Source organism: Mus musculus, chromosome 13 (genome assembly GCF_000001635.26).
Source record: "Mus musculus strain C57BL/6J chromosome 13, GRCm38.p6 C57BL/6J".
Classification (NCBI taxonomy): Eukaryota; Metazoa; Chordata; class Mammalia; order Rodentia; family Muridae; genus Mus; species Mus musculus.
Genome location: NC_000079.6, coordinates 100,776,659 through 100,788,501, shown reverse-complemented (window position 1 = coordinate 100,788,501; position 11,843 = coordinate 100,776,659). Strand labels below are relative to the sequence as shown.

Below are 11,843 nucleotides of genomic sequence, written 5' to 3'. Positions count from 1 at the left end.
TCAGGTGACAAGCTTTCAAAAGCTGGGAAACCTGAAGCACACTGCTTCAAGCGAGTGTGATAAGACCTTGTCTCAAATAAAACAAGCCAGACTTACATACACACAGGGTCGGGGGATGAGCAGGGAATCCTGGGATATAGTATTTGCTTACTACATATCTTAATTTGTAAAGCAATGATTACTACAGGGCTAGGGATACAGCTCCATTGGTAGTGCTTGTCCACTATGCTTGAAATCCCGGGTTCAGTCTCCGGTGTGACATAAATCCCGTGTAAAGATGTATATGTAAGAGCCGGGCGTGGTGGCGCACGCCTTTAATCCCAGCACTCGGGAGGCAGAGGCAGGCGGATTTCTGAGTTCGAGGCCAGCCTGGTCTACAGAGCGAGTTCCAGGACAGCCAGGGCTACACAGAGAAACCCTGTCTCGAAAAACCAAAAAAAAAAAAAAAAAAAAAAAAAGATGTATATGTAACCTCAACAATGAGGAGGCAGGGGAGGGAGAGCAGGAGATTTAAGGTCACTCTCAGTTACACATGAAGTTCAACAACCTGTGATGCATTTTATAAAACCAAGAATATGTTTTAGAGAGCACAGGATGGTGTGGTGGGAGGGGGTGCCCTCAGTGGGCCCGTACTGAGGCTTCCACTCCTCACCCCAGGTACCAGCCATATGACGGGTCTACCATAGAACAGCTTACTTGGGGGCATGGGAAAGGAAGGTGAGAAGTGAATAGAGACAGAGAAAGAGAAGGGACGAGAAGGGGGGGTGGGAGAGAGAAAGAGAGAGAGGAGAAAAGATGGGGGGAGGGAGAAGGAGAAAAAGAAGAAAAGAAGCTGGCCAGGAACCTGTGAAGAGAGGGAGAAGGGAGAGAGGGAGAAAAGGGACAGAGAGAGAAAAGAGGGCAGAGTCAGAGAGAGAGGGAGAGGCCAAACAGTCCTTTTTATAGCAAGCCAGGCCTACCTGGCTGTTGCTAGGTAACTGTTGGGCGGAGCATAGAAGGAATGCCAACAACCTGTGCTACAAGAGATCCTGGTCAATAAATAAATCCGCGTTAGTGTTACTGAAAATTAATGTGGAAAATTTCACTGAAGTTAATAAGCCTTAATAAGGAGTTTGACATAGAAAGATAGAGAGTTGCAATAGAGATCTTTGTTAAATAAGATTTTACAAAACTATATTTTTGGAGTAATCTTAAACTTAGAGCAAAATTAAGCATAAGGCACATTTTCTTTTATCACTGGGGCAGTCGCTATTGGGGAGCTTGGTATGTTAATCTATTTGCTTATAATAACCATTTACAGCTGGGCGGTGGTGGCACACGCCTTTAATCCCAGCACTTGGGAGGCAGAGGCAGGTGGATTTCTGAGTTCGAGGCCAGCCTGGTATACAGAGTGAGTTTCAGGACAGCCAGGCCTATACAGAGAAACCCTGTCTCGAAAAAACAAAAAGCAAAAACAAAACAAAAAACATTTACTATGTGTATGTGTGCTAAAACTTCATGCTATCAACCTCAAAATCCATCCCAGATAGCTGTTGGAACAGTCATATTAAAGACCGTCTCTGCAACAAAGCTTTCGGGAACTCTTAAGATAGTATTGGCACTTCTATAGAAGAGGATGAGAAACAATAAATAGGACAACAGCAAAACTGATATGCGTACTCCCCACAGTCATTTTCCTAAAGTCCAACGGAGTCGCCTGGGCTAGCTTGGACAGCACACAAGTGAGCACTGCACGCCATGCCTACCTAAGGCAGGTGGCAGCAATGCGACTTGTGCGCAGGCATAGAGCCTGACCTCGCGAGGGGTGGGCGGTGCTGCCAGCGGCAGCCTCGCTCTGGCCCCGCCCCCGCCCCACCCCCGCCGAACTTGGGATCGCGGGATCGCCCAGGAAACGCATTCTACGGGAACCCGCGGCGCCAATGGGAAGAGAGCGAGTGCCACGAACTGGCCAATGAGGAGCGAGCGGCCCGGGGTTTAAACCTAAGCCCGGCAGACTCCTCCCGGCGTGCTGCGGAGGAACGGCTGTTAGTGTTTAGCTGTGGATAGCCAGAGGTTAGGGTGTCTTCTCGAATCGGGGAACCTCTGATTTTGGAGGAGCCATGGCGCTCAGGGTCACTAGGGTGAGTCGGGCCAGGCGCTGCGGTGATCGCGGCGGGAGAAGACCGCGGGATCCCGGAGCGGGAGGGGGATCCGGGAGGGCTCCGGCGAGGCCGGGGAGCTGAGGACCCACCTTATGGAGGGTGAAAAAGACCTCTGGACCTATCTGGGCTGCAGGACTTGTGGGGAGTGGGTGCTGTGCTCTTAATGGTGAAGGCCCAGGGTGAATTCTTCGCCTTCCCGGAGAGCTGTCTACGACGGAGGCTTTTATGGCATCCTTTCCGATGTAAATTCACCATGTTTAGGGTGGCTTAGGACTTAAGGGGAAACTGGATTAAAGGTGAAAGATTTGGGTGGAAACTTGCTTGTCACGGCTGGAGGCTAGATCCTACCACCCTTGCTTTCCTTAGTTAGGTCCCGCCTTAATTAACCCGTGACTTCCTCGGGGCTGCCTGCTTGCTGCCGTGGACCCTTTTCAAGTTGTTCTTTTACTTCTTTCAGAACACGAAAATTAACGCAGAAAATAAGGCCAAGGTCAGTATGGCAGGCGCCAAGCGTGTGCCTGTGACAGTTACTGCTGCTTCCAAGCCCGGGCTGAGACCGAGAACTGCTCTTGGAGACATTGGTAATAAAGTCAGCGAAGAGCTACAGGCAAGAGTGCCTCTGAAAAGGGTAACTATCGCCCTGAAAAGGGTACCGATCTCCCTAGCCCAATTAACCTGAAAAGGCCCATCTTCTAGCTGTCACCCTTGGGAAAACATTCTGTTCTCTCCCTTTCATCCACAGGAAGCAAAAACGCTAGGTACTGGAAAAGGTACTGTTAAAGCCCTACCAAAACCTGTAGAGAAGGTGCCTGTGTGTGAACCAGAGGTGGAACTTGCTGAGCCTGAGCCTGAACCTGAACTTGAACATGTTAGAGAAGAGAAGCTTTCTCCTGAACCTATTTTGGTAAACTTGCATTTTTTAAAAGTTTGTTTCTTCTCTCTGACTTCATTTCACGTTGATGCACATGACAGCATTTAAATATATTACTTATTATTGAGTGGCTAGCAAAAACATTTTACATGCATTAACGACTCTGGGGTGAGTATTAGCACCCTGCGTCAAATGGTGGCAGATAAATATGGTGGGGCTTTTTGTTTTATGTAGACACCAGAGTCTCACTCACTATGTACTCCTGGCTGGCCTGGGACACGGATGTGGGCATAAATCATTTTCTTTTCTGTGTCTCTGTAGCTCATGCTGTCCTTGAACTTGAGATTTCCACCTCCAATGCTGGGATGGTATATTCAAAAACTATTTTTAAAAAGATTTCAGGCAGAGAAATGAGATTAATTAATAAAATAAGGTGCTTGGTAGAATCCCAGTATTCTGTCTGGCCAGAGGCAGGTGGGGCTCTGAGTCTCTGTAACAAGGTCCAGTCTAGCCAGAGCTACATATAGTGAAACTCCGTATTTGAAAACAAAAAAAGATGATAATGATGGAATGATGGGTTAGCATTTAAGCCTAAAAATGAAGTTTGCCTGAGTTTGTAGCCTGTTAGATTGTGTTCAGCATATTAGGAGGCCCTGGGTTCAGTCCTTGAGTATTAAAATGCAAAAGAGAAAAATGCAACAACAAAAAAAGCATACACGTCGAAGGCACCAGATTTTACTACTAGGTGTGATGATTGGTGCATGTTTGTGATTTGAGCACTTCTGCTAAGGCAGGAAGATTGCAAGTTTAAGGCTAGCCTGGGCTCTCTGTAATCAGGGGCTTGGATACACCTGAATAAAGATTGCTGGCTTAGCATTCTTTTGAATCAAGTTCACGTGGGGCTGAGCTGATGGATAAATGACTTTATTATCTGTTCCTTTGACTTGCTTTACCTACTAGTATTGAGAGTACTTTTTTGTGTGTCTGTGCCCAATTGTGTGTATGTTAGGCCTGAAGAGACAGAGTTCTTTGGAGCTGGAGCCGGCGTTGCAGGCGTTTGTGAGCCACCCAGTGTGGTCGCTAGGATCTGAATTCTGTCCCTCCTGGAGATCGAGGGCTCTTTAATTGCTGAGCCGTCTCTCCAGCTCCCATCTTCTCTTTTGTATTTTGTGTGTGAGGACACAGTTAGAGAGGTTGGAAGACAACTTTTGAGTCAGTTCTTCCACCTTGCGGGTTCTAGGGATTGAACTCAGTTGTTAGGCTTGGCAACAGGCACCCTTACCAGGCTTGCCAGCCTAGTTTTTCCTACTTTTAAACTGCCTTAATCTAAATCGGAGTTTCTTTTTTTATGAGACCAGATCTTGCTGCCTTGTAGTTTGCTATGGAGACCAGGCTGGCTTCATCTCACAGAGATCTGCCTCCCAGGGGCTGGGATTAAAGGCCTGGATCACCATGCCTGGCTCTGTTTGTTAGTTTTTGCTGTTTATGTGTACGATTTGTTTTTCATGAGTGGGATGTGGGTTTGCACATGAGCGCAGGGCCCAAGGAGGCTGGAAGAGGACGTCAGATAGCCTGGAGCTAAGGTTGAGTCCTGGTTCCTGAAGAGAAACTGGATTCCAGCCCTTGGCAAAAGCAGCAGATGTTCCTTTACAGCTATAACTATCACTCCAGCCTAGTGTTAATCATTTCCCAAGAAGAAATTGGGGGAAAGAGTCTGAAATGCTTTCCCTTTATTAGTGAAATGAGTTACATTTATTGAGCATGCTGTACTGAATTGCGGATACAGATACTGGCTTTCCTTCCCTTAATGTAGCCTGTTTCACGGAGCCTCTCTTTTTTAAGGTTGATAATCCCTCTCCAAGCCCGATGGAAACATCTGGATGTGCGCCTGCAGAAGAGTATCTGTGTCAGGCTTTCTCTGATGTAATCCTTGCAGTGAGTGACGTAGACGCAGATGATGGGGCTGACCCAAACCTCTGTAGTGAATATGTGAAAGATATCTATGCTTATCTCCGACAACTGGAGGTCAGTATTGTCATTGCAGTCTGCCTTCTCTCACTGCAGCTTCCTGGATCAATATTCCTGGTCCTGGACTTAAAGGTGGTGCAATATACACTTGGTTTATTTTTTTGTGTTTTTCATATATATATACATAGATCAGTTAGCCTGGAACTCACAGAATGCTGGGATTAAAGTGATGTGACACCAACTCAACTATCAAAGATTTTTATCAACAGCACACGACATTTTTTTTAAACAACAAATAGCACTCTATTTGTTAGAATCAGAAACACTATTGTTTTGAAACACTAAAAAATAAAGTCATTAACCCCATGAAGTGGACTTGCCACTTTGAATATAAAATTTCTATATAGGGAGATAACCTTCCTAAAATAGGCATGTCACAAATGTGAAAGTCTTATCCTTGTGGGTCTAAGATGGGGATAGATGGCTAAAGGACGGTGGCTGTCCCACACCAGGCATTCTTTGTCAGTGTGCATGTACTTGTCAGAACGATGGAAGTTGGTTTCATCACCTTCGCCTACTTGGAAAGCTTTCTATTAATGGAACTTGCCCTTTTCTCTTTCTAAACAAGGCATTCTATAGCTAAATGTAGATTTATCAGGTTTAAACCCTCCCTGTCCCCCCAGTACTAGGGACAGAATACAGGACCTTGTGCATGCTAAGCAAGCACTTTACCACCGAACTATATCCTAGCTTTGTCTTCTCAGGTTGTCATTGGTTTTTTTGCTGTTGGGTTTTTATCTCTTTTGTAATAGTGTTTTCAAGCCTTGTGTGGGTGGGCACATGAGGGGTTCAAAGGACAGCTTTGAAGAGTTGGTTCCCTTGAAGAATGGCAGCAGCACATGCCTTTAATCCCTGCACTGAGGAGGCTAAGGGAGGCAGACCTCTGAGCTAGAGGCCAGCCAGGTCTACAAAGTGAGTTCCAGGACAGCCAGAGTTACACAAAGAAACACTGTCTTGAAAAGCAAAAAACAAGAGTAGGTTCTCCTTCTGCCTTTCTTTATGTCAGTCCTGGGGTCAGCAGGCCTTAGCCCATGAAGCCGTGTTGCTCATACCCCATTCTTTGTTAACATCTGTATTTTTCTTTTAAAGATTTACTTATTTTATGTTTATGAGTACACAGTAGCTGTCTTCTGACACACCAGAAGGTGCGTCAGATCTCATTATGGATGGTTGTGAGCCACCATGTGGTTGCTGGGATTTGAACTCAGGACCTCTGGAAGAGCAGCCATCTCTCCAGCCCACATCTGTATTTTCTAAAGTAGTCTTCAGTAAGATAATCTGGTTCGAAACTAGCTGTCTTCGTTTTTATTCTTGTTAATACTGCTAAAGCTTTGTGTTCTAACGCTCAGAACTTGGTTTGGTGTTACACTGTGTGGGTGTTTTGAGTTTATAACATGGAGCAGCAGATCTACAATTTATTTTTTCTGCATCACAAAACTTAGTTGTGAGTGAAAAGATCTGAGGTGATGATGGGTACAGGGCGTGAGCTGCAATAGTTCTGGCTAACCAGATGGTCGCTCTGTCAACAGTCTGAAGAGCCTACTATGACTTTGCAAACCTTGCTTTCTTGGTGAACTTCTGCCCTGAGCTGTTTGTTTGATGTTTGTTAACTGGTCTTTATGGACACCGATGGTAGATGTTGTGATGTTTCTAAAATAACTGACATTTTCTTTTGTAGGAAGAGCAGTCAGTTAGACCAAAATACCTACAGGGTCGTGAAGTGACTGGAAACATGAGAGCTATCCTCATTGACTGGCTAATACAGGTTCAGATGAAATTTAGGCTGCTTCAGGAGACCATGTACATGACTGTGTCCATTATTGATCGGTTCATGCAGGTATGTGTCATTCAGTAATTGAGAGTTATCCAGTTGTAGCTCTATGAGAATCTTGGAGGAGGGGAGGTGGATACTTAAGGTTGAACCTCGGGTCCCATACATGGTAGGCAGGTACCTTAACTGCTGAGCTATTATTATACCTAGCCTGAAACTGAATCCTTTCTTGGGAGGTAAGGTGTCATCAATTGAGATGTTTCAGTGCATTCTGTTGATTGAACTTGCCATTGCAGAACAGTTGTGTGCCCAAGAAGATGCTACAGCTGGTCGGTGTAACGGCCATGTTTATTGCAAGCAAATATGAGGAGATGTACCCTCCAGAAATAGGTGACTTCGCCTTTGTGACTAACAACACGTACACTAAGCACCAGATCAGACAGATGGAGATGAAGATTCTCAGAGTTCTGAACTTCAGCCTGGGTCGCCCTCTGCCTCTGCACTTCCTCCGTAGAGCATCTAAAGTCGGAGAGGTACAGATTCCTCGAGAAATGTTTGTTTTGCCACATGAGAAAAAACACAGCTGCTAACTTAAAATGTCAAATACATTAGACATTATACATTATTTAAAAATAAGGCTGCTGACCTAACTACATATTACGTGGTTACTTTTAAGACCTTCTGGGGACAGTTGTCTTTGAGAGTTTGTAGTCCCGGCAGGGCAGGGCTTTTTAAGTTAGTGCTGAAGGCTTAGAGTGGTGTGGTCTGTTCCAGGTTGACGTCGAGCAGCACACTTTGGCCAAATACCTCATGGAGCTCTCCATGCTGGACTACGACATGGTGCATTTTGCTCCTTCTCAAATTGCAGCTGGGGCTTTCTGCTTAGCGCTGAAAATTCTTGACAACGGTGAATGGGTAAGCTGTCTCACCAAACTACCAAGCATTGGAACGGACCACTTGGTGTTGAGATCACTCTCCTGGGTCCTAATATGGAAGGAGTGTGACCATAAATGGTAACCCAAATGCTGCGCTGCCATCTCAGTGCTGTAGCTAACTTCAGTCTTTAGGATAACACCCTTTGGAGAGAGGAAGCCACACCAAGTGATCTAAGAAACCTGTCCACATCCTTGGAGGTGCATTTCTCTTGTACGGACAGGGTGCTACCCTGACCTTGGGATAGAGAAGCCACAGTTACAATATTGTGCTTAGAGCTCAAGCTCTTCCAGAAGTATATGTGGGCAAAAAGATCTTGTTTCATGTGTAATCACACTGTTCACCCACCAGACTCTTAAATAGCATCTAGAAAGTTTATAAAAGGAGGGCTGGTGAGATGGCTCAGTGGGTAAGAGCACACTGACTGACTGCTCTTCCGAAGGTCCCGAGTTCAAATCCCAGCAACCACGTGGTGGCTCACAGCCATCCATACTGAGAACTGGCGCCCTCTTCTGGTGTGTCTAAAGACAGCTACAGTGTACTTATACATAATAATAAATAAATCTTTTTTTTTTTAAAGTTTATAAAAGCCGCCGGTGTTTTAAGCATGTTTTTGTTCTCTTAGACACCAACTCTGCAGCACTACCTATCCTACAGTGAAGACTCCCTGCTTCCTGTTATGCAGCACCTGGCTAAGAATGTAGTCATGGTGAACTGTGGCCTCACAAAGCACATGGTGAGTCCATTGAAAATTTAAGGCTGGTTTATGGCCTATAGTCCCACCATGCAAGGCAGGAAGAGGCAAGTTTTGAGTTTAGAGCCAGCCAGGACTCTATAGAAAGGTTGTTTAATTTCATTTTTTAAGTTAAAATATAATTACATTGTTTCTACTTCTCTTCCCCACCCCCCCCCCAACACACCCCCAATGGCAATGTTTTTCTTCTTCCTGATTGCAGTGCTTTTCTCTTACAGACTGTCAAGAACAAGTATGCAGCATCTAAGCATGCTAAGATCAGCACGCTGGCACAGCTGAACTGTACACTAGTTCAGAATTTGTCTAAGGCCGTGACAAAGGCATAACTCCAATAGACTGCTACATCTGCAGATGCAGTTGGCACCATGTGCCGCCTGTACATAGGATACCTACCGTGTTTACTTGCTCTTCAATAAAGGTTGTGACTTCTCATTTTACATAGCTTAACTCATTTGAATGTTGTTGCTTCTGAGTTTAGGCTAACGGAAGTTGTCGAATTTAGGAGTATATTAAAAACTGCATCTAGTTTTAACAGTGGATCCAACTAATGTATATATCTGTAGCCTATATGTCTATATACATCCTTCACTGTGTGTCCTTATATCATCATGTCTTCTGCCTCACTCTAGTTTAAACTCTAAATCTACCAGCTAGTCCTTTGTTCCATTTTCCAGTGGTTGCCACCTTTAACCACTGTCTCTTGGTTTGTCAACTTTCAGATCTGAAACCAAGTATCTTTTTTTATGTAATTATTTATTTGTTCTTAATTGGAAAATAGGATGTTCAAAATTAAAGGTGTGTTTTAAAAAGAATTTGCCCCCAAGTCTCACTATCAACAGATAAGGGTGTATTCTTGTATATCCTGTATAGATATAATCATGCATATACTCCCAAGGAGATATTTTTATATGGGTTCATTTTATCAACAGTATTCCTATCAGCATTCCTTTCAATGCCTATATTGCATTTCCTAGTGTGAACAAACTGTGTGTAACATAGTCATTCCCTCGGTGGGATTCAAGTGCATTCTCTCAGTGCCCTCCACAGTGTTCTTAAATGATGTTTAATGTCTTGCTTGGCTTCATTCATAGTAGCTCTTCCAGGGGTGTGCTTTGAATTCTGACAGCCAGATGGGTGTGGCTGCCACCATACCAAGGCGCCACTCCTGTCTTGTAATGCCACCTGGAAAAGAATCCTGTCTCATTTGCTGTTTTAATTTATACATCTGATATCAAGTTGAATAAAATTTATTGGTGGAAAGCTTTCACAATTCTCATTTGCCCTTTTGACTGTTTATGTTGTCTTTGCAATATGGAGACTTTATGTTGCTAATAAACATAGTTTTCGATTTTCAGCCAAGGTCGGCCAACTCCCAAGTGTGCACACCTTGTAATCCAGCCCAGGTTTTTAAGTGTACATATCTGATCTAAATGGTGTTATTCCCCTGTAATAATAGGACTTTTTTTTTCTTTTCTTTTTTTCTCTCTCTTTTTTAATATATTTTTCAAAAAAGGATGTCCAATCCCCTGGAACTGGAGTTACAGTTATAAACTGACATTTGCCTACTGGGAATTGAACCCAGGTTTTCTGGAAGAACAGCCAGTGCTCTTAACCACTGGGCCAATTGTCCAGCCCATGATAGGAATTTTTAAAACTGAGTTCTAAGAGTTTCTGTGGCTACATACGGCTTAACGAGTGCATCTGCGTGTATCTTGTTACTTGGAAACTTTTTTTTTTTTTGGTTTTTCGAGACAGGGTTTCTCTGTAGCCCTGGCTGTCCTGGAGCTCACTCTGTAGACCAGGCTGGCCTCAAACTCAGAAGTCCACCTGCCTCTGCCTCCTGAGTGCTGGGATTAAAGGCGTGCGCCACCACGCCCAGCACTTAGAAACCTCTTGTTGGGCCTTCACTGTATAATCCTGAGGGTCCTTACCCTCGTGCTGGGGTTTTCACTTTAAAAATCAACTACTTTTTTGATTTTTGATAATTTCCCTTTATCTTTCTTCAACCCACCCTCACCTGGAATTCTGAAGTTCATGGCCTTTGGCTTTTATTGTTGTGCATATGTTCATAAACATATAACCTGCTCAGTAGTGGTCCTTGTATGTATATAACTTCAGCACTGCCCACTGTAGTTGTCCTGATTGGGCCCCATGACTTTCCCCTTCTGTGTTAGCATCACCCTTGCTGAAGGTTGATTTAGGCTTGTTTAGTGTTGAAACTTCATGGGTGTAGCTTCCCTGACATTGAGGAGACAGAATTTCAAGCAGTCTTTCTAGTCCCCTGGCGCCTAATATCTGTGCCTCCTCTCCAGTGTTCTTCAGTGCAGGCGTTGTTGATAACATGAGCTGGGCTGGGGCAGGGCTTGTTCTGCATTTGATTGTGGTTTTCTGTGGACATAAAGATAAACATTCCGAATTGGGTGCTTGTGTGAGCTGCCTCTCCAGGTGGCCTGGACCTCAATCCTTCTTCTCCCTCCTAAATGCTGGAATGTTTTACTCTTCCTGCCTCTGCTTTGCTTCTGTGATACGGAGATGGTGCTAGGGATTCTAATTCAGGCCTCTCACGTGATTTTGTAACAACTTGACATATACTTAACAGCTGGTGAGGTGGCTCAGCAGATAATGCTGACTGCTCTTCCTGAAAGTCCTGAGTTCGAATCTCAGCACCCACATGGTGGCTCACAACCACCTGTAATGAGGTCTGACACCTTCTGGTTCGACTGAAGATCTGGTTCAACTGAAGACAGCTACAGTGTACTTATTTATAATAGTAAATCTTTGGGGCTGGAGCAAGCAGGGACTGAGTGAGGGGTGGGGGCTGACTGGAGTGAGCAGAGGTCCTAAACTGATTTCCCAACAACCAGATGAAGGCTCACAACTATCTGTACAGCTACGGTGTACTCATATACATAAATAAATGAATCTTTAAAAAGACAAATGGCAGCTGTAGTACTTTGATAACAGGACTGTGTTAACAATAAGCATGGTATGATCAACTTGGACAAAAGCTATGAAGGACCACAGCCCTCCCCTTCAAAGAGCTGCTGTTTTGTTTGTTCTGCAAGGACTTATCCCTCAAGTGACCACGCAAGGCTCATGTACAGCATTTTCGCCTCTCAACGTCAAGGCTCAAGTGTCAAGTCAGCGACACTGGGGGCACCCAATTCTCAACGTGATTTCTAATCCCAACCCTCTGACAGGATCTTGACATGTTCTCTGTCTCATACTCACTGTGTATCCTAGGCTGGCCTCGAACTCATCACATTTTTGCCCAACCTCCTGCTCTAGGATTGCAGATACCCTTTCCAGTTTCTGATAGAATTTTCACTGATAGTCGGATGGAGT

The 11,843-nt window shown here is 44.6% G+C and overlaps 1 protein-coding gene across 1 annotated transcript; it reads left to right on the top strand.

Annotated features, from left to right (window-relative positions):
* Positions 1-2,015: 2,015 nt before the first annotated feature.
* On the top strand, positions 2,016-9,763 carry Ccnb1 (cyclin B1). The gene is made up of 9 exons (NM_172301.3): positions 2,016-2,120; positions 2,599-2,769; positions 2,884-3,045; positions 4,855-5,037; positions 6,719-6,877; positions 7,108-7,344; positions 7,586-7,726; positions 8,370-8,480; positions 8,717-9,763. Exons 1-9 carry the CDS (start codon positions 2,100-2,102, stop codon positions 8,822-8,824), a joined length of 1,293 nt encoding a protein of 430 aa, NP_758505.2. The 5' UTR covers positions 2,016-2,099; the 3' UTR covers positions 8,825-9,763.
* Positions 9,764-11,843: the final 2,080 nt, after the last annotated feature.